This window comes from Uloborus diversus, chromosome 6, assembly GCF_026930045.1.
Source record: "Uloborus diversus isolate 005 chromosome 6, Udiv.v.3.1, whole genome shotgun sequence".
Lineage (NCBI taxonomy): Eukaryota > Metazoa > Arthropoda > Arachnida > Araneae > Uloboridae > Uloborus > Uloborus diversus.
In genome coordinates, this window is record NC_072736.1 from 75512808 (window position 1) to 75538515 (window position 25708).

Here is a 25708-nt window from a genome sequence, read left to right on the forward strand (position 1 = left end):
AGTAAATATATGGCTCAAAATAGCTTTCCTACTGTTTACAAATATGAATTAAGAAAAAATTTGATAAGTATATTGTATACCAGAACTCCCCCAACTTATAGCCCATGAGTCACTATTAGTGCCCAAACATGTTTTTTTTCGCCCGGCAAGAAGTTTATTAACATTTTAAAAGAAAACTAAGCCTATAAAATCTCAAACACTACTATTGAGCTCTTAATCAAAAACAAGTTTCTGGGTATATGGAGGAGGGGGAGCTAATTCTATTTAAACCAACTGCTCGATTGTTGGCTCGTCTCATCTCCAAAAATCTTCAATGTGGTCCTTGAGTAAAAAAGGTTATAGACTCCTGTAGTATACTAATATTCTGTAATAAGGGACAATTTATTGCTGTTAGTTTGACTTCACATCAAGTTGAATTTCATTTTTATTTTCCTTTTTCAAAGGGTACATGCATTCTTATATTTAGATATTCAAAAAAACTTAACATTGGAATATTTTCAGCTTAAAAAAAGTAAAAGTCATAAGACAGTTAAAACTTTAATAATAATGCATTAAGAATACTTCTGACAAAATCAAAAACAAATACTTTATTTGATGTGTAATGTATAATGAAAGAATTACAAAATAATAATAATAATAACTAAATAAATAAAATCATTTTATTTATTATTCATTTTATTTATTTATGTTATTGTTTGCTTGTGGTTAAGCAAATCCAACTTGCCAAATGAGAAACTTAAAAGTGTTGAATTGAAAATGAAGACCAACTTTTCTAAGAAAAGTTAAGAATTCTAAAACCATATAATGTTTTTTAAGTCCAGAATTTCAGTACATTTACACATTCCGTACATAATGAAAAGAGGAAAGAGAATAATAATTTTTTTAATTGAAAGAAAAGAGTAAAAGATTTGAAACTTCTTTATGAATTTCAATTCAGTCGCTTATTTTTTAACAAATAAATGAAATACAATATATTTTATGCATATTTTAAATGTAATTTTTGAAGCAATGATAATTAGCTATAAAGATTAAGTGAAATATTCTGTTTTGGAAATACCCAGAATATTCACAACATAGCACATACAAAATTTACCTGATGATTCTTTTTGCTTTCTATTGCTTGAATATCAAGATAATGGAATGTATGTTCAATCTATATTGAAATAAAGCCATTAGATAATTACACAGTTATGACTAAAGGTTAAGAAAATAAATATAAATAACAAACTTATTTTTACTTCAATAACATTGAAAATAATGTAATTGTATTTCTAACAAAAAAAGATCAAATAGTTCGAGACATACCAAATCGGAGGGATGAAATAACGGTATTTATTAAACGTACTTTGATTGTCTTTTAATAGCGGAAAAAATAAACTGCTGAAACTTAAAATCAAACAAAATGACAACTTGAAAGTAATCTACATTTAATGTTTGCTTATGCGAAAATCAAAATTTGACAATAGTGATTATACCTAAGAGCCAAGAACTCATAAGATAGATATAGAGTTTTGAATTAAAAATTAAAGTAAAAGAATATAGAGCCGTTCCATTTCAGATCAGGCAGCGCCTATCACATGACCATCACCGATTTTTTTGAAAAAATTACAGTAGTTAAAACTAAAAGACACATGAAATATCACAAAATGGTTTTGTAAGATTTTTTTTTTTTCTTCAGTTACAGCCTAATAAAATTCTGCACAAAATTGGCCATTTTGGGAAAAACCAGCAAAACGCTTGATTTGAAATGGACACTATTTCAAAAGTATTGAAACTGTTTGAATAATTCTTTTTCCTAAAAATGAATAAGGACCCATATATCATTTAGACATTGTTTTTGAAAATTTAGTTAGGCTTTTTGATAAAGAAAAAAATTATTTTTTTAGCGAAAAAACTGCATTTTTACTGATTTTATGATATTTTTTCTCCACGATTTTTTTTTTTAACCAAAACGAGATGGCAGTCTAAAGTCCTTATATGATAGTTTCACAGCATATTTTATCATGATCCTTAGATCCATACAGCCTTGGAAAGAAAATTTGAAAATTTGCAAAAATTGTTGATTTTTGAAGTGAGATTACTCAAAAAACCCATTTTTTAAAAATCCAACAATTGGCTCATTTGAACCCCTTTTAGTGCTTAACAAGTGGATGTACACCGCATCCCGTGTTTTTTTCCAGAAAATGTTTTATGATTTTTTTGAAAGTGACCTTATTGCAATAGCATGCATGTAAAATGAAAATGTCTAATAATTTCATTCACTAAAATTCTGTTTATATTAATGTCTAATAGATACAATAATAATTTACTTTATCAGCAACAACTAAAATCTTACTGACTTTATACGGGTTTATATACGGGTAACAAACCGCTTTTGATAACCCAGTGTATTCATCTTTTTGTATGAGTCTGTGCGTAATTATAGAAGAGCCTTTGGTGAAGATCTGACTACATTTTTCTGCTGATCAGGGCTTAATTGTTATGGAAGCTGAGCTCCCATACTTCCATGCTTATTTCACTCAAACTTTTGTATTTTTGATTGAATTCACGCCACTTAAGCATTAAGAAAAGTTCTGAAGACAATGGGGCTCCTGCACTTCTTTTGTTTGAAATTGGATCTCAGGCTATAATAGGTAAGTTTGGTGATCTGTTTGGTTACCTCTCACAACCATCTGCAATTGATTACTTCTCTCATAAAACAGGTGGGTTTTTCAAATTTTCAAACTATAGGCGAGTTTTGTGTTTTGAATTTAGTGTAGCTATACTTATGTATAAAAGTAATCATACGAGGCACATAGGATCCAAAAATCCTGGGGCAACAGTTGCCAATGACAACCAAAGCACGAAATCAAAATAGTAAATCGTTTAAAATATATTGTACTGCTTTTCCCTTTGAGCTTGGATGGTTTCCCCTGTCATGTAATTGAGTTGCAGGTTGTAATTGAAAGAGAAAATTTTGATTCATTGTGGCATATGTAAACGGGAATGCATAGCTTTGGAGTCGAAACAACTACCGTAATTTCAGGTAGATAAGCCACCCTATCGTATAAGCCGCACATGCAATAATTTACTAACTAAAAACCAAGTTCATCGGGTTAGCCGCCCCATCGTATACGCCGCAGAAGAGCGTATCAAAACATGGCAGCCCACCCCCTCTATATATATCTTTCTCTATATATACATACGTACGGATGCAATCACTTATGGTTAGAACAAAACTGTAACAAGCAACTGCACTTGTTGACAGATAGAAATGGAATAAACTTCATGTAAAAAAAAGGGCAGAAAATGCTACAGTTACACAAAAAACTAGTGTTGCCAGATGACATCTACATTTGGTTAGATGAGAAGTTTTCAAATCATTCTGTTATACTTAGCAGTTCATCGAAAAATTGTTTACCTTTTATCAATTGATTCTTTTTTTTCTTTTTTAATTAATCATCATTGAGACATTTTAAAACATTACTCAGACTATAGGGACTAACACAGACAAGTTAGTTATTCCTCCATTTTTTAGCCTTGGGGAAACGTACGTTACCATCACGAATCTGGCAACACTGGAAAGAACAACAACAGCGATAAAATCAGCGCAAACTAACGCAGGTTTTAGGGTGTGAGAAATTAAATTTAATGAAAACCTGTTTCATGGCGCAATTTGAGAGCTTTACTAGCATTTTTTAATGAATTTTAACATTGCCTCTTGATTGGGCGAACATGAAAAGTACTAAGAAAAAAGGGTGGGGGGGGGGATTTCTTCAGATACGCCGCAGATGTTAAATTTCAACTTTAAAAAACGTATAAGCCGCGGCTTATCTACCCGAAATTACGGTAATATTGAAATAAGAAAAAGGAAAGATTTCAGCTGTTACTAATAAAGTACACCATTATTGTAGCTATTAGACATTAATATGATCTCAATTTCAGTGAATGAAATTTTTAGACATTTTCATTTTTAAGCATGCCAAGGTCGATAAGGTCACTTTCAAAAAATCATAAAACATTTTGAGAAAAAACACGGGATGCGGTGCATATCCACTTGTCCACTATAATATTAAAATCTGTTCGCGTCCGTCTGTCTTGTCTGAAGATCGATCTTCTCGGGAACCGCTGCGAATCGAAAGTCAAACGAGATACCGATCAATTCGAAATTTTCCAAAGAAAACAATAGGACAAATCTCGTAATTGTGTGACTTTAATTAGCAGAGATATTAATTAAAACGTTAATTAACATAACGTTATTCAGGAATTTTTATTTCTTTCCTGTTGCCATTTTGCATATGCGTGAGCAAGTAAAATTCTAATAATTGTTTTAAAAGAGATTTTTTTTGGCTGCTGTCCAAATCTTAAAGCAACGTTTCCATCTAGAATTTCATTTTAAATTAGTTTAAAATTGGTTGCCCTATTTGGACATAGCCTTTATTTTATCGTCTGTCCTTTTTTTACATTCAACGTTCTTAACTCTTTTCAGCACATGAAAGTTGTTTCTTTAGCTATGTTTATTGATTTTAGTGTAAGTTTATCATTCACCGGCCTCATATTTCGGTACAATTAGGATGTGCGACTAATTATGTTTATTTTTGTTGGACTTTTTCCCGTCACATGGGTGAGTTTTCGAATTGCAATAACTCTCTTTTCCTACCTGTTTCTGTTTTTAAAATACAGTTTATATCGTTAAAAGAACATGTTAAATTAAGATTGTTTGGATTTCTTTGTGAAGCAGAGTTGAGCAAAAAAGATTATTTTTAAGGATTTTAACTAAAGCTAAATTGGAATCTGATGACTTGGTATTAAATTAATGCTTATTGGTAGTTATTTAGTCTTGGTACTTTAATCAACCAAAAAGTATGTGTCATTCTACGTAAAAAGCTGATTGTAATTGCACATAAATAGTTCAGATAAAGTCTATCAGATGTAATTCATTTTAACGTGAGCACAGATTATAGTTGATAATGCATATATTTTCATCTTTTGTGCTAATTGAAAATACTCATAACTTGTATCATTCATAACTATGATTAATGTTAAAGAGATTTTTGCCAGAAATATGCTCTACTGTTGTTTTGCAAGCCTTGCAATACGCGTATTTATTTCTTCCTCAGCGCTTTTGATTCGGATGTCAGAGTAGTACAAAAACATCAATTGGACATCTCATACATTTTTTAAGTAGCCCGTGCAACGCCGGGCACGCAACTAGTTAAACATTAAAAGGGGTTCAAATGAGCCAATTGTTGCGTTTTTACAAAATGGGTTTTTTGAGTAATCTCACTTCAAAAATCAACGATTTTTGAAAATTTTCAAAATTTCAAATTTTATTTCCAAGGCTGTATGGATCACAGGATTATAATAAAATATGCTACGAAACTATCATGTAAGGACTTCAGACTGCCATTTCCTTTTAGTAAAAAAAAATTTTTTTCATGAAGAAAAAAATCATAAAATCGGTGCAGTTTTTTCGCTTCAAAAATAATTTTTTTTTCTTGATCAAAAACCTAACTAAATTTTCAAAAACGATGTCTAGATGATATATGGGTCCTTATTTGTTTTTAGAAAAAAGAATTATTCAAATAAGTTAAATAAGTTTGAAATAGTATTCATTTCAAATCGAGTGTTTTGCTGTTTTTTTTTTTTTTTTGCAAAATGGCCAATTTTGTGCAGAATTTTAGAAGGCTGTAACTGAAGAAAAAAATGTTTACTCGCAAAATCCTTTTAGGATATTTCATATGTCCCTTAGTTTTAACTAAGGGACATACTAAGTCCGTTTGTTTTAGGTAGTAGGGATATGTCTCTTAGTTTTAACCATTGTAATTTTTTCAAAACAATCGGTGATGGTCATATGACACTTTTCATCTTGCCTGCCTGATTTGAAATGGAATGACTCTACATTGCACCCTCTAATATCCTAATTTTCTTATTAGAATTTTACCTTGTTAAAAATACTTATTGCTGATTTAAAAAAAAAAAAGAAATTTCAAGTGTTCTGGATTACTAGGGGTACAAGGTAAGGGTTACTTGTTAGCCCCCTCAGAGGTTACTTAAAGGTGTCTTACTATTTTTCTACATCAGAAACTCTTGCTAAAACTATTAATTGAATGAAATTAACAAAGTCCACCTCCTGTCTGGATAGGCTATTTTGATTTATATTCCTCAGACCAAATTTGAGTAATCCATCACAGTGGCAGGTGTGTTGGTCTTCCTGAATGTGATCTTCTCATGCAGAATATTGTTAGCCATAACTAAGTGCAGATAATGGTAACAACATTAAAAGAAGCTGAGCTGTACCAATTTGGATCCACAGAAATAAAGGAACCTTCAGAAGACCTTGTAAATATTCTCACATTAAATTTCAACCACCAACAGCTTGAATTGTTGTAGTAACACGGATTAAGTATTAGAATATCAGCTATTTATGTCATACAAGGACACTTACAGTTGCCTGATGAATACATTAGAGCAGAGGAAAAAAACATCAGACTAGGTTATTCTTATCCACTCTTCAAGTGCTAAATTTTGTTATTCTGTAATAAAAAGTGGTCTTTTGTCATCTTTCTGTGCTACCAAAGGCACTCAAAGGTTTTCTGCAACTAAAGCTTATACTTTGCAAAATCCATTTTGTTAGTTATGATTTTTTTTTCTGATACACCTGTTGTTTTAGGCAACGGTTACTTCCTATTACAAGCTGATGAGTGCTAAAAAGTACAAAACTGCAGTCCTTGGATGGAATAACTGAGCTGGCAGTTGTATTTTATGTATTTTTGCCTTAGCCCTGGCTTAAGGCAGTAACTTACTGCAAAATACAAAAAAAAGGGATGCTGATGCTAATCACATTTCCTCTGTCATTGCCAGGTCTTTTTCTTTTTTTTTCTTTTTCACTAACTCTCTAAACATCTTTACTAATAATAAAGCTGAAAGTCTCTCTGTCCGGAGGATGTCTGTGACGCGCATAGTGCCTAGACCGTTCGGCTGATTTTTATGAAATTTGGCACAAAGTTATTTTATAGCATGGAGATGTGTACCTCGAAGCAATTTTTCAAAAATTTGATGTGGTTCTTTTTCTATTTCAATTTTAAGAACAAAAATATCTTAAGATGGACGAGTAAATTATGAAATTATCATAATGTGGAACCGTAACATGGGCACAAGCCAATTGGCGAGATACGAAATTATCATAACGTTGAGCCGTAACACGGGTACAAGCCAATTGGCGAGAAAATTCACCATACATTATTTGTAAATATACAGGCAAACCAAAAGACCTTTTAATTTTTCTATTATAGGCAAAGCCGTGCAGGTACCACTAGTATGCAATATTATTGAATCAAAAGAGTTATTGCTATTCAGATACAACATCCCACACCTCAACAACCAACATCCCACACCCAAAGTCATCTAAATTTAGAATATTAGTCAGCCTTTTGACATTGACATTCTTACAATAAATATGTCTTCCATAGCTGCGGGCTTGTTAGTAACTCTATAATGTGATATCACTCTATGTTAGTATTGGACTTCTTTACTTACAAATAAAGGCTGCTTCTAATTTTTTGGGCACTCGCTGTGTGGGGCATATACTATCAGCAATGTTCAAAACCTGCCACTATAAGCAGTGCTTTAGTGGGATGAAAATGTTTAGAGGAACTCATCTTAGGGTTGGTGGGTCTCACCACAAGAAAATGTGGTTTGGAACCAATTTACATTATATTTGCAATAACTTTACAATGAAAGAATATTTCAGGGGACAACGTATTCACCCCCTAGAACACTGGCCGGAAGAATAAAATAGCCTTCAATGCACATAAATACTGAACGTAACTAATTAAATATATTTTTATCCTGTAGATTGATAGCTTTCAAACGATGTAATTTAATTTAAAAGAGCATTGAAAGTGCATTTTCAATTTAAATAAATTAAAAAAAAAAAAAAAAAAAACTTACTTTTGTTGGAACTTTGGCAGTAAGAATAAATAATCTACAAGCTGAAAATGCCTAAAAAGAATTGTATCTTTTGATTAATCTCTTCCATTTTAATAAACTTACACATGAATTGTAAAAATATTTCAAAATAAGAAATGTATATTTTTAACACAAAACATAAGTACATTTGAAACATTATTCAATGTGATCTATACTGCACAGATGTTTTCTTAAAATTAAAGAAAGAAAATAATTTACAAAACACTTAAGAAAAGACTTTCACTTTAATTTAATAGTTGTGAAAATATCTCATAAACTATTTCTACTTAATATGCACATTAGGGTGTCCAGTCCATATATGAGAAAAAAAAAATTTTTGAGCTACACTATCACAAGAGGTGTCAAAATTTGCGAAATTTTTCACAGATCACGAAAAAGGTAAAAAAAAAATGGAATTGCGTGTCATCTTGAGGGCTCTACCGCTCTTTGAAGTTTTGCATATTTTACATTTTTGACAGACCTAAACGATATGATTTAAAAAATACAAAAATAAAGTTTAGAAAGCATTTTATTTAAGAAACTAATGAAACAAAGCACAAGAAAAAAAAAATAAACAAACTACAGTTTATAAATAATGACAAAAGTTTAGAATTTAAACTTATTTTTGTGTCCAAAATTTGGCATTTCTGCACGAGATTGCAACTTGGTTCTAACGAAGCCATCTCTAGAAGTAGCGTAAGTAACACTTTGTGAAGCCTGTGTTATTAGTTTAACACATCTTTCCACAGATTGTGAGTGGCAAGGAAAGTCAACGATTTCCAAGCTATTATCTTTTGCCATAATTTGAAGGTTCTCGTTAGAAATATGTCGAAGAACCGATGGTGCTGTAACCTGACACTCTTGCCAGACAATTATTTCCGTATAATCTTTAGCAGAGAAGTTAATTTTTGGTGTTTTAAATATTCTGCATTCAGTGCTACTTTCAGCCTCTCTAGCTTTTTTTATTCTTCGTAATGCTAACTCCCGAATGTGCTCCCTATCATCAAACAACATACTGACCAGCAGGTTTTCTGGGTGCGCAAAAAAAGCATTTCTTTCGATAACAGAATACACAACAGATTTCAAGTTTTCGGGTAAAAATCGAGAGTACACAATCATTTGAAAAAGATGTTTGGCTGCTTCCTTAAAAGATGACTTTTGCTTGATTAAGAACCAAACTGGAGCGTACACTTTAACCACGTAGTTAACAAGTAATCGCAAATTTTCTGTTGGATTAAGAGTACCTACATAAAGTCTGAGTATACGATTAGCAGAAGTAAGCCATCTCGAGTGCGCCATTTTTCCAGGTTGGCGATTTGCCAGCTCAGGACTACAGAAACCAGTTGATACAGCTTGACAAATCTCATAAAGATATTTTTGATCCGTGCTTAGTTCATCAACCACATTTTTCGGCAAATTAGGCAAATTACCATCCACCGCGCAAAAAGGCAATGTCATTTTATTTTCACAATCAGCTAACTGTTTTCCAATAGGTCCGGAATATTCTTTAGGACCCAAAGTGCAACCATCTAAGGTCAAGAATAAATGACGAAGGGGTAATTCGTTGGCATGAAGCATACACACACACCATTGCAATGGTCTTTCCAAATACTCCTCTAAATATTGAATCACGCCACCCTTCCAACCGGTGTTTATTGCAGTTCCGTCACATCCAACGCAAATCACGTCTTCTAAATTCAAGCATTGACCTTCTAATAGAGCTGTAATCGAAGTTACAATTGCCTTTGCAGTGCCACGACTTGGCGTTGTGTGTCCCAAATAAATTGATCCGGGTTCTGCTAAAATTGAGATGTGCTCTTCTAAAATTTCTTTGCGATGGTAACGAGCTCCTATTTTCTCATTTATCAGAGTCTTGTCTTTACGTCCATCAAAGTAAATGCTTTTTATAACAATACTTCCAATATCTTTGGAAGCTTCTTTCCGAGCTTTAGCTACAGCTCTGTGGATTTTGTTTTTATCAACAACTAGAGTTAAATCTTCTTTTGAAACCAAGCCGACATCAGCTAAAACTGCAGAAGCAACAGCAGCAGCAGATCGCGTCGAAAAACCGTATCTATCACAGACCTTAGCAACTGTTGGCAAGATCAGTGTATTCCTATTTGTCGTTGAAATTGATGGTGTCCCTGTAGAGGCCGTATTCGTCTCTGTTATGGGATACGTTTCTGGAGAAAATTCACGCATTGAATCGTCATCAAAATTTGCTGAGACAGAATCGTTATTTTCAGTAGAAGACTTTTTTGCTGCCCTTTCAAGTTTTCTCTGCTGTTGTTTCATTAATCTAGCTGTTTCTTTCTTATCGACACCTCTTATCACCATTTTCCTGTCATTTCTTTGATCCAACAAGAAACTTCTCTCATTGATGGGAACTTTTTTAGGTTTTAAACACGAACAAGACTCAAATACAGGGCACTTACAAGCCGCAACGTCGAAGAGCTTCTCAGATGACTCTAAAAAGCACTTCAGTTTATTTTCAAAACTATCACTTCGTTTGCTTCTGGGGTATCGTTTCAAATTGACGTACTTTTCGAAATAGAATTTTAATAATTGAATTACTCGTTCCTTAGTTACGATTGGAATTGAAGCTTTTGTCCAAACACTGTTGATTTTTTCAGAAACAATTGTATATATATCTGAACTGGAAGGGTCCTTTCCATTATGCATACATTTCTGTTCGCTCCTGACAAATAAAATAAATTTTATGACGTCTTTTACAGTAGGTAGCTGCCGATCATCAAGTTCCTTGTAGGGTCCCAGTATAGCACAAGTAGTCTCACTACGTCTCGAACTCATTACTTAAAACTAACAGAATCGGCATATAACACTAACAATTGCAACTGTACTTTTATAGCATTAAAATTACTTTGGCTACGAAGAAAACACCCGTGAGTCAAGCCAAGAAAGCCCTCGAAACAAGTAAAAGGAATTAGCAAGTTGAAACCAAACAAAGTCGAAGTCGTCAGCAACATATTGTTGCATGCAAATCGAGACGTGGCGCCAAGCTTCGTGGACGATTCTACTGCGAAAATGGGGGTTATTCCCATATAGGCATTTACAGTAGTAATCACCATATGTTTATTTTTTTTTCTGTTCGTGTTGATATTACGAATCACGATCTTTTTATTTCAGCTGTCGAGCTTTTATTTCACAGTAAATTTATAACTTTATTCACAGTACTTCTTTTTCAGTTGCCATAAAAATGACAATTTTTCAAAACTTTGACGATCGGTAGAGCCCTGAAGATATAGTTTTATTCAATTTTTTAAATTATTTTTGTAATTTACGATCCATTTCGCAAATTTTGAGAGGTCTTGCATTAAGAAAAACGGAAAAAAAAAATTTTGGGACACCCTAATGCACATATAAAGGTCACACGGGAGAATTACAGGTCACTCTTTTTAAAGGATAACTTTTTACTATTAAAAAACTTTTTTATTAAATGATGCTAAATCATCCTTATACATTTAATTTTCCTATATCAAGGTCACAAACAATGCATCAGTGAAGTAAATAAGAGATAAAAAGGATTTTTCACACTTATATAAAAACATCTTCCAAAAAGATCGTCTCAGAAAATCGAAATTTTTTTCCACGATTAATGTTGGTGAAACACTTTTGAAGGAATAATTTTGTTTGTGCTGTTTTTAAATAGCAAATGGTCTAAGCTTTTCACACCTTCATATATGTTTTTCTTCCTTTTAAAAAAAGTTAGTGATAAACCCTGTGGCAGAAAGCTGCCGACTCGGCGACATTGTAGCAGAATGAGAGTTTGTGCAGAAAGATTTTGCACTACGGGGGGAAAGTCAGCAATACAGTCGACTCCCGCTACAACGCGAAACGACTTACGCGAAATGGCTACAACGCAAATTTTTCACAAGTAACGAATTTTAGAGCTAACGCGAATTCCATGTCTACAATATGATTCTTTTTTCAAAGGAAGTATCGGCTTCATTATTGGCCACTAAATATTGATTTCATAAATGTTATTACATCCCTTTAGCATCACTGACAGCAAAAATTCTCACACCATACAAGTCTGCACATCGCGTTGTTAGTGAATCAAATAACCACTCAGCTTCTTCAATTTTTTTCCCCATTCCAAATATTAAACATCCATTATATTAATGAAATATAATGGCACCTTAGTGTCAGGGTTGTTTGGTTTAAACCACGTTGGTTTAAACCATGGTTTAAATCATGGTTTAAACCAATTGTTTTTTTTTTTAATGGTTTAAAAAAAAAGCCAAAAAAAAAATCCATTTTACAGGTTTACATTGATTTTCCCACACATATTGAAAAATGTAAAATTCCATTTATGCTAAGTTCCTAGCTAAGTTGCAGAGATAAATACTAAAATTGCGAAGTTGCTTCTTCAAAATGTATTAGGGCAGTTCTCAAAAGGTGGGAACAAAAAAGTTAACTTTGAGCAATTTCAAAAATTTTCAAATTTGACATCAATTTTGCTTTTATTCTATAGTATGCATACCTAGAACACAATATATGAACATAAAAAGACAGCAGGTATTTGTAAAAATTGTTAATTAGCAAATTAAATCAGCAGTCTGTAGGTAACAGATTTTGGACATTGTTGTCCTGTAGGTAACGGATTTCAGACATCATCATAATGTAAGTTTCACCATTTTTGACAATTGTTAATTTGATTTTTAACATTTCCAATAAAAATTTTATTTACTACTTTTTGAATTTTGCAATTTAATAATAAAGAGGATATTAATGAAGTACTTGAATGGCTATACATTAGGGTGGAACGAAAATGACCTTAAATTTTTTTTTCAATTTTTTTGCTTTGCCGTAGGGGGGAAAGTTGTCATTTAAGTTTAAAAAGAAGCAGAAGAAGTTTCATTGCTTTACTACAACATCTTTAGGTGCCGCAACGAGCTTAAAGTTTGATAATTACCGAAATTTCCATTTAACAATGAAATTCCTTTTTATGCTTTCCTGCTGTATATAACGGCACAAAATATGGCAGTGAATATATTTTTTAAGCATTACATTAGGAAAAAATACTAATTAAAAAGTACAGTTTTAAAAAATCATAATCTTTACTAATAATAAAGCTGAAAATCTGTCAGGAGATCTAGATCTCTGTGACGCACATAGCGCCTAGACCGCTCGGCCGATTTTCATAAAATTTTGCACAAAGTTAGTTTGTAGCATGGGAGGTGTGCACCTCGAAACGATTTTTTGAAAATTCGATTTTGTTTTTTCTATTCCAGTTTTAATCACATTTACCCGAGCAAAATTATAAGATGGGCAAGTAAATTACCAAGTTGTTATAACGTGGAACCGTACCATGGGCAAGCCAATTGGCGAGAAATTCTTCTTACATTATTTGTAAATATACAAGCAAACCAAATGACCTTTTAATTTTTCTACAACGGGCAAAGCCGTGCGGGTATCACTAGTATACAATAAAAGACATTAACAATTCCATTTTTACCATTCAAAGCATTCTTAATGATTGTAAATGAATGTAAACCTGTATGATGTTTGTGTCTACTTCTTTGACACATTAAAGTGCTTTTTTTTTCTGTACCAAATAACTTTTTCTTCCAAATAACTCTTGAGTCAATTTTTCGTCTCCTACGACTGAACCATACCTTTTAAAAGCCGCCTACTGGTTACAAGCTTCACTTTGAGGGATTCACTAGACAAATGTTTTACCAAGGGGGGCTCGGTTATTTCATTTTCACCCCGTGAGATCAAATCGATGTAATATCTTTGGCAGCAAAAATTATTTGTTGAACTTTCAACTTCTTAACCCCGCCTCTACTTTATGTTCTTGCATTCAACACACGTCGTAATCCAAGTTCTCTTACATTTCTACGCTCTTTGCATAACATAGCCAGAGATTTTCTGTTGCATCAAAATACCCATTTCTTTATGTAACCTGGTCTATAATGTTCTTAAAATCATGATAGAGATATCGTGAATGTAAGATACGTTCAAATAAATGTTTAGAGCCGAGAATGTACGAGAAGGTTTTAACTTGATGTTAAACCACAAAAGAGCATACGCATTGCCCACTTGATCCGTACAAGAAATGGATCCTTTCTTGAAAATGTATGAATGAATAATGATCACTATTAATATATTTAAGTATAATTATTTGTTTTAAACAATTTTAGCGAAATGCCACGCCCATATAAAGGAAACTATACTTTACTACACTTTAACAACGTACTGAGTCAGAATCTTGAGATTTTCAGTCGGATTTTTAGTTGCTACGTATAATCGAAATATACGGTTTGCAAATGTAAGTCATCTGGAGTGGGAAAGTTTTCCCAGGTTCCTTGAAGATAAATCTAGTGAGCAAGTCCCACTTGATATAGTGAAACACATATCCAATACATGTGATCGGTACTTATGTCCTGTATGTTCTCAAAAAGAAAATTATTTTCAATGGGTAAGGAAGTAACCACAGGAAGATTAGAACAGGTTTCCACCTGTTGACTTATTTTGTCTTTAAATTCGTTTGATTCTTTTGTTTTACCATCTAAGAATCCATTAGGCTTCTATTCCTGTTGTCCCAAAGAAGCTCTTGACCAAATGTAATCTATTCTGGAAACTAAAAGGTCATATATATTCAGGGCCTGATTACCGCACAGGCCTACTAGGCCTGGGCCTGGGGCCCCCTCTTCGTTAAGGGCCCCAAATTATTTAAAGAATTATGCATAGCAACAAAAAATACACACATTTTTAAAATATAGCCTTCAGGGGTCCTCCAAATTATTGTGGGCCTTGGGTCTCACTTTTAGTTAGTCAGGCCCTGTATATATTTCACTTACAGAAAGATCTTTTCCAGCCGCACTTTTTAGGCTGTGTCTAATAAAACAGTAGTATTTCATTACATCTTCGTAAGTGGGTAGTAAAACTTCATTGAAATCGCTATATATTCCAAAAATAGGACATTCTGACGTTTGTCAGACGGGGGGGAAAAAATGCTAGCGCAGGTGATAACATCGCCAAAACTGGTGCAGCTGACGATAAACTACATTTGTCAAACTGGAATTCCCTCTGGTAACCTTTAGCTTATCATATACTGTGTTGTCGCCAACGGAGGTTTGCTTGGCGATTTTAGCGCAAAATGGCTTTTGTTGCGATCATTACCAGCCATGTTTCCACTGTAATTTATGTATTGTTCAATGTGTAACGATTAATTATGCAAAATACCGATGGATTAAAGAAGATAACATTATAATAACCTTTTTTATTGAGGTTAGAAGACAGTGGATCATCTAAAAATTGTGAATAAACGGACAGAATTATCGGCGTCAAGATCGTAACACCATTTGGACATCTCGCATGTATGTTTAAGAAAAATTACTTTTCTTCGAAGATACTGCATAAAAGCTTATGAAAACACTTTTAAACAATTAAAAATTGATTTTGAGGATCGATAAATACCTTTAAAACGAAAACATCATATACTTAGTTCTCAAAAAATAGCATTGTAAAGTTCGTAACTTTTGGACATGCATCAAATTTCAAACTTACTTTTTTCTAAAATCGTTTACAAAGTAAATAATATGTCTGTACTTTTGTTATTTGTGTAAAATATTAAGAAAAAATTATTCAGTGTAAGATTCATACCTTTAATTTTTTTTTTTGAAACGTATGGAAATAATTTAAAAAAAATTTTTTTTAATGGTACATTTGCTCAGTTAACGTTTTGGTATGTCCAAAATTGTGCCTTTTAGCAAGGAAAAATTTTTTTTAAGGGCATTTGAAGAGCATTTTTTCAAAAATGTATGGCAATTCTTGTCTCTATACAGTATTATAATTTAACTCAAAAATTTTTGAGTTAATTAAAAGGAAAGTTATTTGGTGTTGAAGCTTCAAAGTTGAGGTCTGTGTTTGTTCCCACCTTTTGAGAACTGCCCATTACAAGCTTTAATTGAAAAAAAATATTAATATATTTTTTATTTCATATATGTGCCATAAAGCAGATTTCAGTCAACTTCCATCATTATGCTTAATTTGCATGATTAGTTAAGATTTACTAAGGATTGCATCTTTTATTGTAGATGCAATCCATTATATTGCTCACTCTTGTTGCAGGGGTGTGACATTTTTGCCCATTCATTTGCACTTTCCTGGAATTTTAACTTTGACTTGTAAGGTAATCAACTGTCTAACTCAATTGTTTGCACCTAAAAATTAAGATTTGTTATGCAGGTGAACACAAATAATATTTTTTGAATCAAATTAAAAAAAAAAAGTTTATACTTCACGTATATAACGTTTTTGGCAAAAAAAATTTCTTGAAATAGAATTTGCTACACATTTATTTGTTCTAAAGAGTTTGCATTTAATATTTTTTAAACTTCAATGCTGGATGCAACATGTATGCCAGTAAATGAGCTGTAATTTAAGCCATGTTACACCAATTTTTGTATTTTTGATTTGGTTCTCTGTTTTAGCGATAGTCGATATCTTTTCCAAGTCTTTCCAAAATAAGAACGGAGTCAAATATAGAGCAGCACTTTTTTAAAAAACTTTGTCAGTACAACAGCAATTGATTTTTTGACTGTTCAATCACGTACTGCTGTACATTTTGCTTTACTTCAATATTTGCGACATTGTGTATATAAAAATCAGCATTATGTAAGATCAGAAAGAAAAAATATGAATATTGTTCTTTTGAAAAGATTATGCTTAAAAATATAACTTTTACCTTTATTCGATAATTATTCATATTATGTTGGTTTTATAAAGTTTTTTCCTTGGATCTTCATTATATTTTATCTTAACCCGCATCACAACCACTTCTTGAAGTATTTCGTATCATAAAGGGTCTATATATACATGCATACTAATATGTTAATCAAGTCAAACATTTCAATCAATATTTCCCCGCAGAAAGCTTTTTAATTATTTAATTTAGTTACAAGATTTTGTTCTTATCTCTTTAACTAATCAAGATATTAGGCATAATGTGACCATTGAATAACTGTTAATTACATGGAACCTTAATTACCCTCCGAAAATTAATTGTTTTTCTTGCAAATAGTATTTAAACCAAAAAAGCCCGGTTTAAACCAAAAAAGCCCGGTGTAAACCAAAACAACCTGGTTTAAACCAAAAAAAAAAGTTTTTTTTGAAAAAAAAAATGTTTTTTTTTACCAACCCTGCTTAGTGTGCTGTTTCATCCAAAGTTTGAAGATGGGAAGAAGAAGAAAGTATCTGACGAAAAAAGGTTAAGATTCTTGATATGCTTGAAGAATTACAAAATGTCGACAGTAGCAAGACAATAAGTATAAGTGAAACCTCCATACATACAACTGAAAGTCAAAACTAAAAGACATCCGTAAAAGTTCAGTACTTGGGTTCAATATTGAACCTTGCAGAGCAGGGTTGGCAAGGTTTTGGACACTATGGTAAAAACCACGGTAAAAACCCTGGTTTTTACCGTCCTGTCCAAAACCCTTGTGTCCAAAACTGTCCGAAAGTGTCCAAAACTATATTTTTAGAGAAATTGTATTTTTGAGAAAAAATAAAAAACAGAATAAAATGCATCAAAGTAAAGTTTTATATTGAACATTTATTCAATGTGAACATACTAGTGATTTATGCCGCTGATTTTAATCTAGTTATAGAAGTTGAATTCTTAATTTAAATTTGTATGCATGAGTTTAATTATTTATTTATTGTTATTATTAGTATTATTATTTTTTGATAATGGTAACCAAATTTACTTATGCTTGTGCATGTGTGCAAATGAAAGTGGGGTTGGTGAGGTTTTTACCATCCGGTTCAAAACCCTTGTTTCCAAAAGTGCGCAAAACTATTTTTTTTAAAAACCATATTTTGTGAGAAAATATCAAAAACAGAACAAAATGTGTCAAAATTATGTTTTTTTTTTTGGACTACTTAATATATTTATTTAATATGAACATTTAAGCATAAATATGTATATAGCTTATATATACAGCAGATTTTAATCTAGTTACATAGAAATTAAATTCGTCATTAAATGTTTCAATTTGTATGCCTGAGTTTCTCTTTTTTTGTTTCCATAAACCAAATTTTTGGACATTTATGCATGTGCTGAAAGAAAGTGTTCAAAGTATAGTGCAATAATTGACTTAAATGCAATAAATGACAATTTTTTGTAAATACAGAATGTGTTATATTAAAAATATGAACTAAAAAAAGAACACAACTTTTAAAATATAAGTTGTGTTTAATCATTACTTTCTTGTTCTTTAATCTATGATTTAAAAAATAATTTTCATTAAAACATCACACAAAATTTATTTGCAAAAACCATTAAAAAAAATGAAGCATTTAAAAAAATATTGTACATTTAATAACATTCCTTTGAGTTATAAATGTAACTGAAATTAGTTGTCTTGTTAGCAATGTGAATTTTCTTTCATGGCTCTACCAACTGTTACAAAAGGAAGTTTTTATGTGATCGAGTTATTGGCATTTTATTTTAAGTAAAATATTTTTTAAATGAACATTTTGGAGAAAAGTATTATCAAATACTCATTAATTAAACCTCATTAATATTTATATTTATGCATTACAAATACTGTAGTAAATACAAATTGATTAGGTTACACCCCTTTAGCTTTAGCATAGTTTTGGACAGTTTAAGACAGTTTCGGACACTTTTGGACAGTTTTAGACACTTTTGGACGGTAAAAACCACCTGTCCTGTCCTAAACCGGTTTTGGACAGTCCAAAACCCAACCCTGTTGCAGAGTAATGTCTAAGCAAAATAAATACTATTATGAAAATGGAAGCTACTCTTGTATCATGGATTAAAGAGATCAGGAAGAGGGGATGCTGCCATATATGGAAACATTATAAAAGAAAAAGTGAATCGACCGTATTTAAAAATGTACTAGACAAGAATAACCATCTGACCATGGAGTGTAAATCATCATCTCTATTTTTAACTCATAAATATTATTACTGTATCTACTGTACAGTACTATTATCATGCAGCATTTTATTACTACATACTGTGCATGCCGTTTTGTTTTATTTCATGTCTTTCCCTCTCATCGATTCTTTTGTGCATCTTAAAGTATTTTATACTGAATAAAACAGCTTTTTTTTATTATTTAAATACGGTAAACGGTGCTAATGTATTGTTGAGGAATACTTCAAAGCAGTTTAAGGGATATTTATAAGTGCCTAACAGAATTTGGTATATTAAAAAATGGTGTACATACCTTTTTCTACAACGCAAAATTTCCACTTACGCAAGGGGTCTTGGAACGCATCCCTTGCGTAAGTCGGGACTCGACTGTAAAACCACTCTGCAGAACAACACCTAAGGATAGCTGTTTCGCAGGAAAAAATATAACTCGACTACAAATTAAGGAAAAGGCCTGATTTTCTTCGAAAAATAAAATAATTGCAACATTCTAACCAGAACTTCTCCCCACATGGAGCGATTTTGAAGCAACCTTGTGTTGATCTAATGCTGATCAAAGAAAAGTGGTTTCACATTGGCTTCTACACATGTTTGTGTTTGTTTGTTTGAAAGACTTGCACTGATTTATTTTCATTTTCAAACTTTTTTTCACTGCTGTTGAAAAATTAGTTTAAGCCTTTAAAAAATCGCTTATTTGCGGTGTCTTAGGTTGCAGCAACAGATAGAATACTTGATAAATTGTGTGGTATTTCAGGCTGACCAATCGTTATTCAGAAAGGGTTGCTTATATGAATGAAAATCTTTTCTCTTTGGAAGAGCTACAGATTTTTTTCTAAATGCATATTCTAATTAAATTCTTTTTTCTTCATATGGAAAGGGAACTTTTGTTTGCTCTAGTACTTGATTTAAATTCCTTTTTTCACATGAGAAAGGGGGCAGGATGGGATTTCTTTTTTGCTTTTCATGCATAAAGTATTTTAATAAAATCCTTTTTTGCTGGGAGATGGTTGAATTTTCGGTTTGTTCTAACTAAAATCTGTATTTTAGTTAAATTTATTTTCCTTTTGGGGAGAGGAGGATACTTTGTTATAATAGTGCAATACATATTTTAATTTAGTTTTTTTATGGGAGGAGGAGGGGTGATTCTTATTTATTTTTTCAAATCACATGCATGTTTTAGTTTTTTTTAGGGGGGGGAGTATTTTTTCCCCCCAAACTGTAATGCATAATTTACTTAAAAATTACTTTTTTCTTCGGATCTAATTTCTTGGAATATTGAATAGATGTTGCATCTGTATTTTTCTGGTATTAAGAACTACTGATAAGTGCTAAGAGATTAAGACTGAAAACTTTAATATTAGAGTGGCATCTCTGTTTAAGCATCCCCTACTGGCATCCCCAACTATAACATAATAATTTACATTAGCATTATATAAATTAGCAAAATAATTTACATTGCTTTTGGTTAGATTTGATTTTTTTTTCTCCACTTACCAATTGCTGTTAATATTTTTAACCATATAGAATTAGCTCAAGGTCCCTTTTTTTCTTTAGTGAAAACTGAAAAGCTGTTGGAAGCCCTGATACTGAGCTTAAATGCTTTTTGTTTTTGTATAAATGAATTTACTTAAACAAGAAGTTGTGCAAAACTTGTTAATAAATAAATAAACTTTTCACTTTTGATATGAATTGCACTTAAGTTTGTCCATTAGTTCATCTTTCACTTCACGGAGCATTCTTACAGAAAAAAATTAGGTTAGAAAATTTGTCGCAGAAAATAAAATAAAATTCTGCCACAAGGGTGTTAAAAGTATACTGATTTATACCCCAGTTTACTATGGTATAATTCTTGGTCACATGGACAATTCTTAGTCAGTACAGTTTCTGATATTTTAGGTGCTTTTCTTATTTATTTCTAAGTTAATAACATCAGTATCAACTTTTAACTTCTATTTTTCTGCTCTAAACTTTCTCCCTAAAAGAAATTTTAAAGCTCTAAGTGCAACATTGGGTGATATATCATCTTCTACCGCTGAAGTATCATAACCTTTTGGTTTGCAAATCAAGTCCAGCTTTTATACTTTAGAAAAAAGATGTTATGGTGTTTTGACCAATAATTCCTCCATCTGACCCCACTACACTATATGCTGAAATATCTAAACCCAACTACCAACATTTTGCAGCGATTAAGTATTGCATGTATTATGGTAAAAAGATGTAAATTAGTTGGAGGGGAAAATTACATACCAGAACTCGATTCTCTGTTTTTTCCGGCTTAGTTTCCATACGCACGGCACATTTTAATGATATTTTTACATTTCTGCCTAAAATGTGACGAATGCTTTCTGGAATATAAAATATGATACATGTTAATTTATAATTGTTAATACATATAATTTTTTTTCAAAACATTAAAAATAGAAAAAAAGTATGTTGAAAGATAATGATTATAGTTAGCAGGATATAATATACAGGACAAGCGAGAGGGATTCCTAGTGGAATTTCTCATTAAAAGTCTGGGAAGACTACCACAAGCAGAAAATTTTACCAAAGCACATTACAGACAAAATGCAAAACATAGCTGGTAGTGAGGCTAATGCGCTCTTTTTACAGCAGTCAAATTTATTAAGTTTGAAATGTTTCACCCAGAACAAAAGTAGAGCAAGGTGCTTCCGGTAAAAAGACACTATATTCAAATTGAAGGGCACATTTTCTAAAAGAAATTTTGTAGCAAAAAAAGTGCTTCTTATACTTTTGTCTATTCTATGTACATACAAAATACAAGTGTTTTGCAATAGTAATTTTTTAAAATAAAAAGCTTTCAAGTGTTTGGTTTTAAAAAAATGCTAAAATTGAGAAAAATTAAGATTTTAATTCAAATCAAATTCTAGTTGATAAGGGAGATGACGGTCACATTTCAAAGCCAGGTTTGGTTAATTAGGTACTTTTTAGTTAGCCAGGCGCAAGGGAAAAATTGCCAAATGATTACGCCCAACACCAAGCAATGATTCTCCAAGTGAAGTGCCTTACAAGGCTTGTAAGAAAATTGGCGGATTTCTACATCAATTTGGTGAATCATCGCTTGGCTTTGGGCAAGCGCGGATCCAATGGGGGGGGGGGTCATGGAGGTCATGATCCCCCCCCCCCTTAGCCAGACCAAACATTACACAACAGGGCCTTTTTAATCTTCCTGTTACTGAATTTTTCGAAGGAGAAATTGAGGACCACCCAGTTTGTGAACAAATTTAAATTATATCCAAGCACAAAATTATGCCGGGGGGGGGGGCAAGTGTGGGTCAAGGAGGAGGTCATGGGGTCATGAACTCCCCCCCTAGCTAGACCAAACATAACCCAACAGCGCCTTTTTAATCTTCCAGTTAGATTTTTTCGAAAGAGAAATTGAGGATCACCCACTTTATGAACAGATTTAAATTATATCCAAATGCAAAATAAAGGGGGGGAGGGGCAAGTGTGGATCCAAGGGGGGGGTCATGGAGATCATGAGCCTACTCCCTTAACCAGACCACACATTACCCATTAGATCCTTTTTATTCTTCCAGTTACAGATTTTTTCGAAGGAGAAATTGAGGATCACTCAGTTTGTATAAAAAATTTAATTATATCCAAGCTCAAAATTTACGGAGGAGAAGAGCGTGGGTCCAAGGGGGGGGGGGGAGGATCATGAGGGTCATGACCCCACCCCCCTTAACCAAACCAAACATTACCCACCAGATCCTTTTTAATCTTCCAGTTGGATTTTTTTCAAAGGAGAAATTGAGGATCACCCAATTTGTGTACAAATTTAAATTATATCTAAGCGCAAAAATAGGGGGTGGGGGAAGTGTTTTTGTTTTTAAATTAGAAAGATTTTCGTGCTGAGAGCTCTGGCTATAAGCAGTTTGAAGCAGCATATTGCAGTTATATATAGACTGCAATGCATATCTCAACACAAAATACCTGGTACCTCTAAAAAACGAGACAATGTAGAGGCTTTGCTTTAAAAAAAAAAAAGTAAAGAGGGGGGTGGGGCAGGGGTTAAAGTATTTTTTGTTGGATATTTATAAACAAATTCTGGCAAATAGGTTTTTCTTTAAAAACCTGGAATTACTTCTTGGATTTTTTTTTTATTTTTTTTTTTAAAGAGGAATATATTGTTTGAACAGATCATTGCTAAACCTCTATTGCGGTTACATATATATTTGCACATAAACAATTAATATTCGCAACAGAGTTGATTTGCGGAAAATAAATTTCTTTAAGTGTGCCTAAAACAGTGAAACCTCGCTTAACGTACACCCCTCATTTCGGACAGTTTTTTTTTTCCCTCCATTTTCTAGGATTAAAACATTAAATTTCCCTTTATTAAAGTGGAGACTCACAAACTCGGTCACAGATACAACTTTTCTTGTAAAAAGGATTTTTACTCTCATTAAAACGGACACTCTTCGACAATTTTGGCGAAATGCGGTTAGTTTTCAATCTTAAAGCATTTTTGCCGCAAACTCTGCTAGCAGGTACTAATAACGAAGTTTTACACAAAGTGGGAGATTTTTATAAAGGACTTTTGCCAGTTAATACATCATCGCTGCAAGTTGAATATCAACTGTGGGTCGCGAAGTGGACACGGGAAAAGAATCTAAATCCAGTTAAAGATTTCCCTCCATGTATCATAAAACTTATCGAAAAATGTGACAAGAACATGTATCCTGTGAAAAATTGCCTTCTTCGACTCATAGCTACATTGCCAGTTAGTATTGCCACAAGTGAGCGAACCTTCGCGACATTGCGGCGTTTAAAAACCTGGTTAAGAGCCTCAATGTGTGAGGAACACCTTGTGAGAGTTTTTCTCTTAAATATCCACAGAGACATTGATGTAAACATTGACCACATAATCACTAGATTCGCAAGGAAGTCGAAAAGGAAGTTAAACTTTGTCTTGTGAGAAAATGTGTGGAAGAAAACCGTTCAGAAATACTAAAATAATGTTTGGAGGGAACCCCGGAAATTGAAAAGCGCTCACCTTCACCAATGTTATTTTTCATAACAAAGTTTTCATGAATTTATTTTCAAATGTTTTTTAGGATGCCTTACGGTTAATTAAACTACCTTTTAATGCATAAATATTACACACTAACACTTTTGATGTGGAGTTAAAATATGTTTAATATTTCAACCCAATTTAGTAGGGGAATGTGGGGCGAAGTGAAATAGCAGGGCAAAGTAAAATGGTGAAATATCTACTCCATTTTTAGCGTCACTTAACTAGTAATATTTTAACTATGTAGTAAGATGTGTCATGTGTAGTCTATTCCAGTCAAGAAACTAGTATGTTGTGGCCATCACGAAACTTTCTTCTATATTTTCTTTTTTTTTTCTGATCCCTCCCCATCTTGACGAGGAAGCAATATTCCCAACAAAAACAAAATTACACATGCAAAAACTTGACGACCATCCCAATGTCTGAATTATTGTAAAAGCAAAGCAAAGAGCAAAAAATGAAAGTTATTTTAAAAGCCTTGCTTGAATTAATTACAAATATTTTATTTGTTAACAAACATAAGATGGCAACAGTTAAAAATTTTAAATCATTGAGATAATATTTCCTATCATTTCCATACAATTAAAATCACGAGAAATACGCAGACGACAATCTATTACGATTTATCTTTCTTATTGTAGCATTAATAAAAATATTTTTATTCGCAAAAAAAAAAAAAATCAACACCTCTTGGAGCGATCGGCGTCAAAATTGAACCAAAGCCTGTTTACAAATGGATTCACATATATTCCAAATTTCAACCAGAACGTAGCATTACTTCTTGAGATAGGGCACTCAAAATGGAAAAAAAGAACGGGTGATTGCGCTACCCCCTTTTTAGCTGTTGACACAAAAATAAAATCAGTTCTTATACCCACTAAGGGCTACTTGCCGATAAATTTTTCTTTCATTCCGTTCATTATTTCTTGAGATACAGCAGTCACAATTGACGACAAAAAACGTTCTATAGCTCAACCCCCCGTTTGAGTTATTGACACCAAAATTGAATCAGACCCTGTTCCTGTTAACACCAACATATGGACCAAATTTTGTTTGATTCCGCCAGTTACTTCCTGAGGAATAGCAAGCACGCGTAACTCGAAAAACGTCCCATTGCTCCACCCCCCTTGGAGGAATTCGCGCCAAAAACTAATGGCACAAGTTCACATAGGGGCACATATGTGTACTAAATTTCGTTCGATTCCATGCGGTAGTTTTTGTTGTAGAGCGGCCACAAAAAACTGGTCACACACAGACGTGACACACATACATACACACACACACATACATACACACACACACAGACAGATAGACATTTTCCAAAAATGGTCGAAATGGACTCAGCACACCTCAAAACGTTCGAATCCGTCAAAATTCGAAATTCGAAAATTTGCACGAATCCAATACTTTCTTCTATATATTAGATATAGAAGAAAGTAAAAATTACCTCCGAAAATCTAATCGTTTGATAATACAAGCAATTTTTTTAAAATGATACTCAAATTGTAATATTTTGTTTTAACTCAAAAATTATTTTGATATTATCGAATGATGAATTGGGACCTTCTAATATTCGATGCAGTATTTATTTAGTTAATATTTAGTTTACTTGTGTTTTTAATATTTCTCACAATTAGTCAAAGTCACTCATTCAATCATCTAATAAATTACCCGCGTTTTATTTACTTAGTAATTTGATCAAAAATATTTTTCACAATGGAATAAAACATATTTCATTTGAAAAATATTTCAATTTTCTCTTTGCCCCATGGAAAAAAAAGTGAACA

The 25708-nt window shown here is 32.5% G+C and overlaps 1 protein-coding gene across 2 annotated transcripts in view; it reads right to left on the reverse strand.

Annotated features, from left to right (window-relative positions):
• LOC129224007 (F-actin-uncapping protein LRRC16A-like) overlaps positions 1-25708 on the reverse strand; it is a 111966-nt gene that overhangs the window by 83416 nt on the left and 2842 nt on the right. For both annotated transcript variants that reach the window (XM_054858402.1, XM_054858401.1), the window contains exons 2-4: positions 21131-21228; positions 7933-7983; positions 1094-1153 (exon numbers count right to left, since the gene is read on the reverse strand). In XM_054858402.1, the coding sequence (XP_054714377.1) occupies positions 1094-1153; positions 7933-7983; positions 21131-21228 (209 nt within the window). The remainder of the gene's footprint in view (positions 1-1093; positions 1154-7932; positions 7984-21130; positions 21229-25708) is intronic.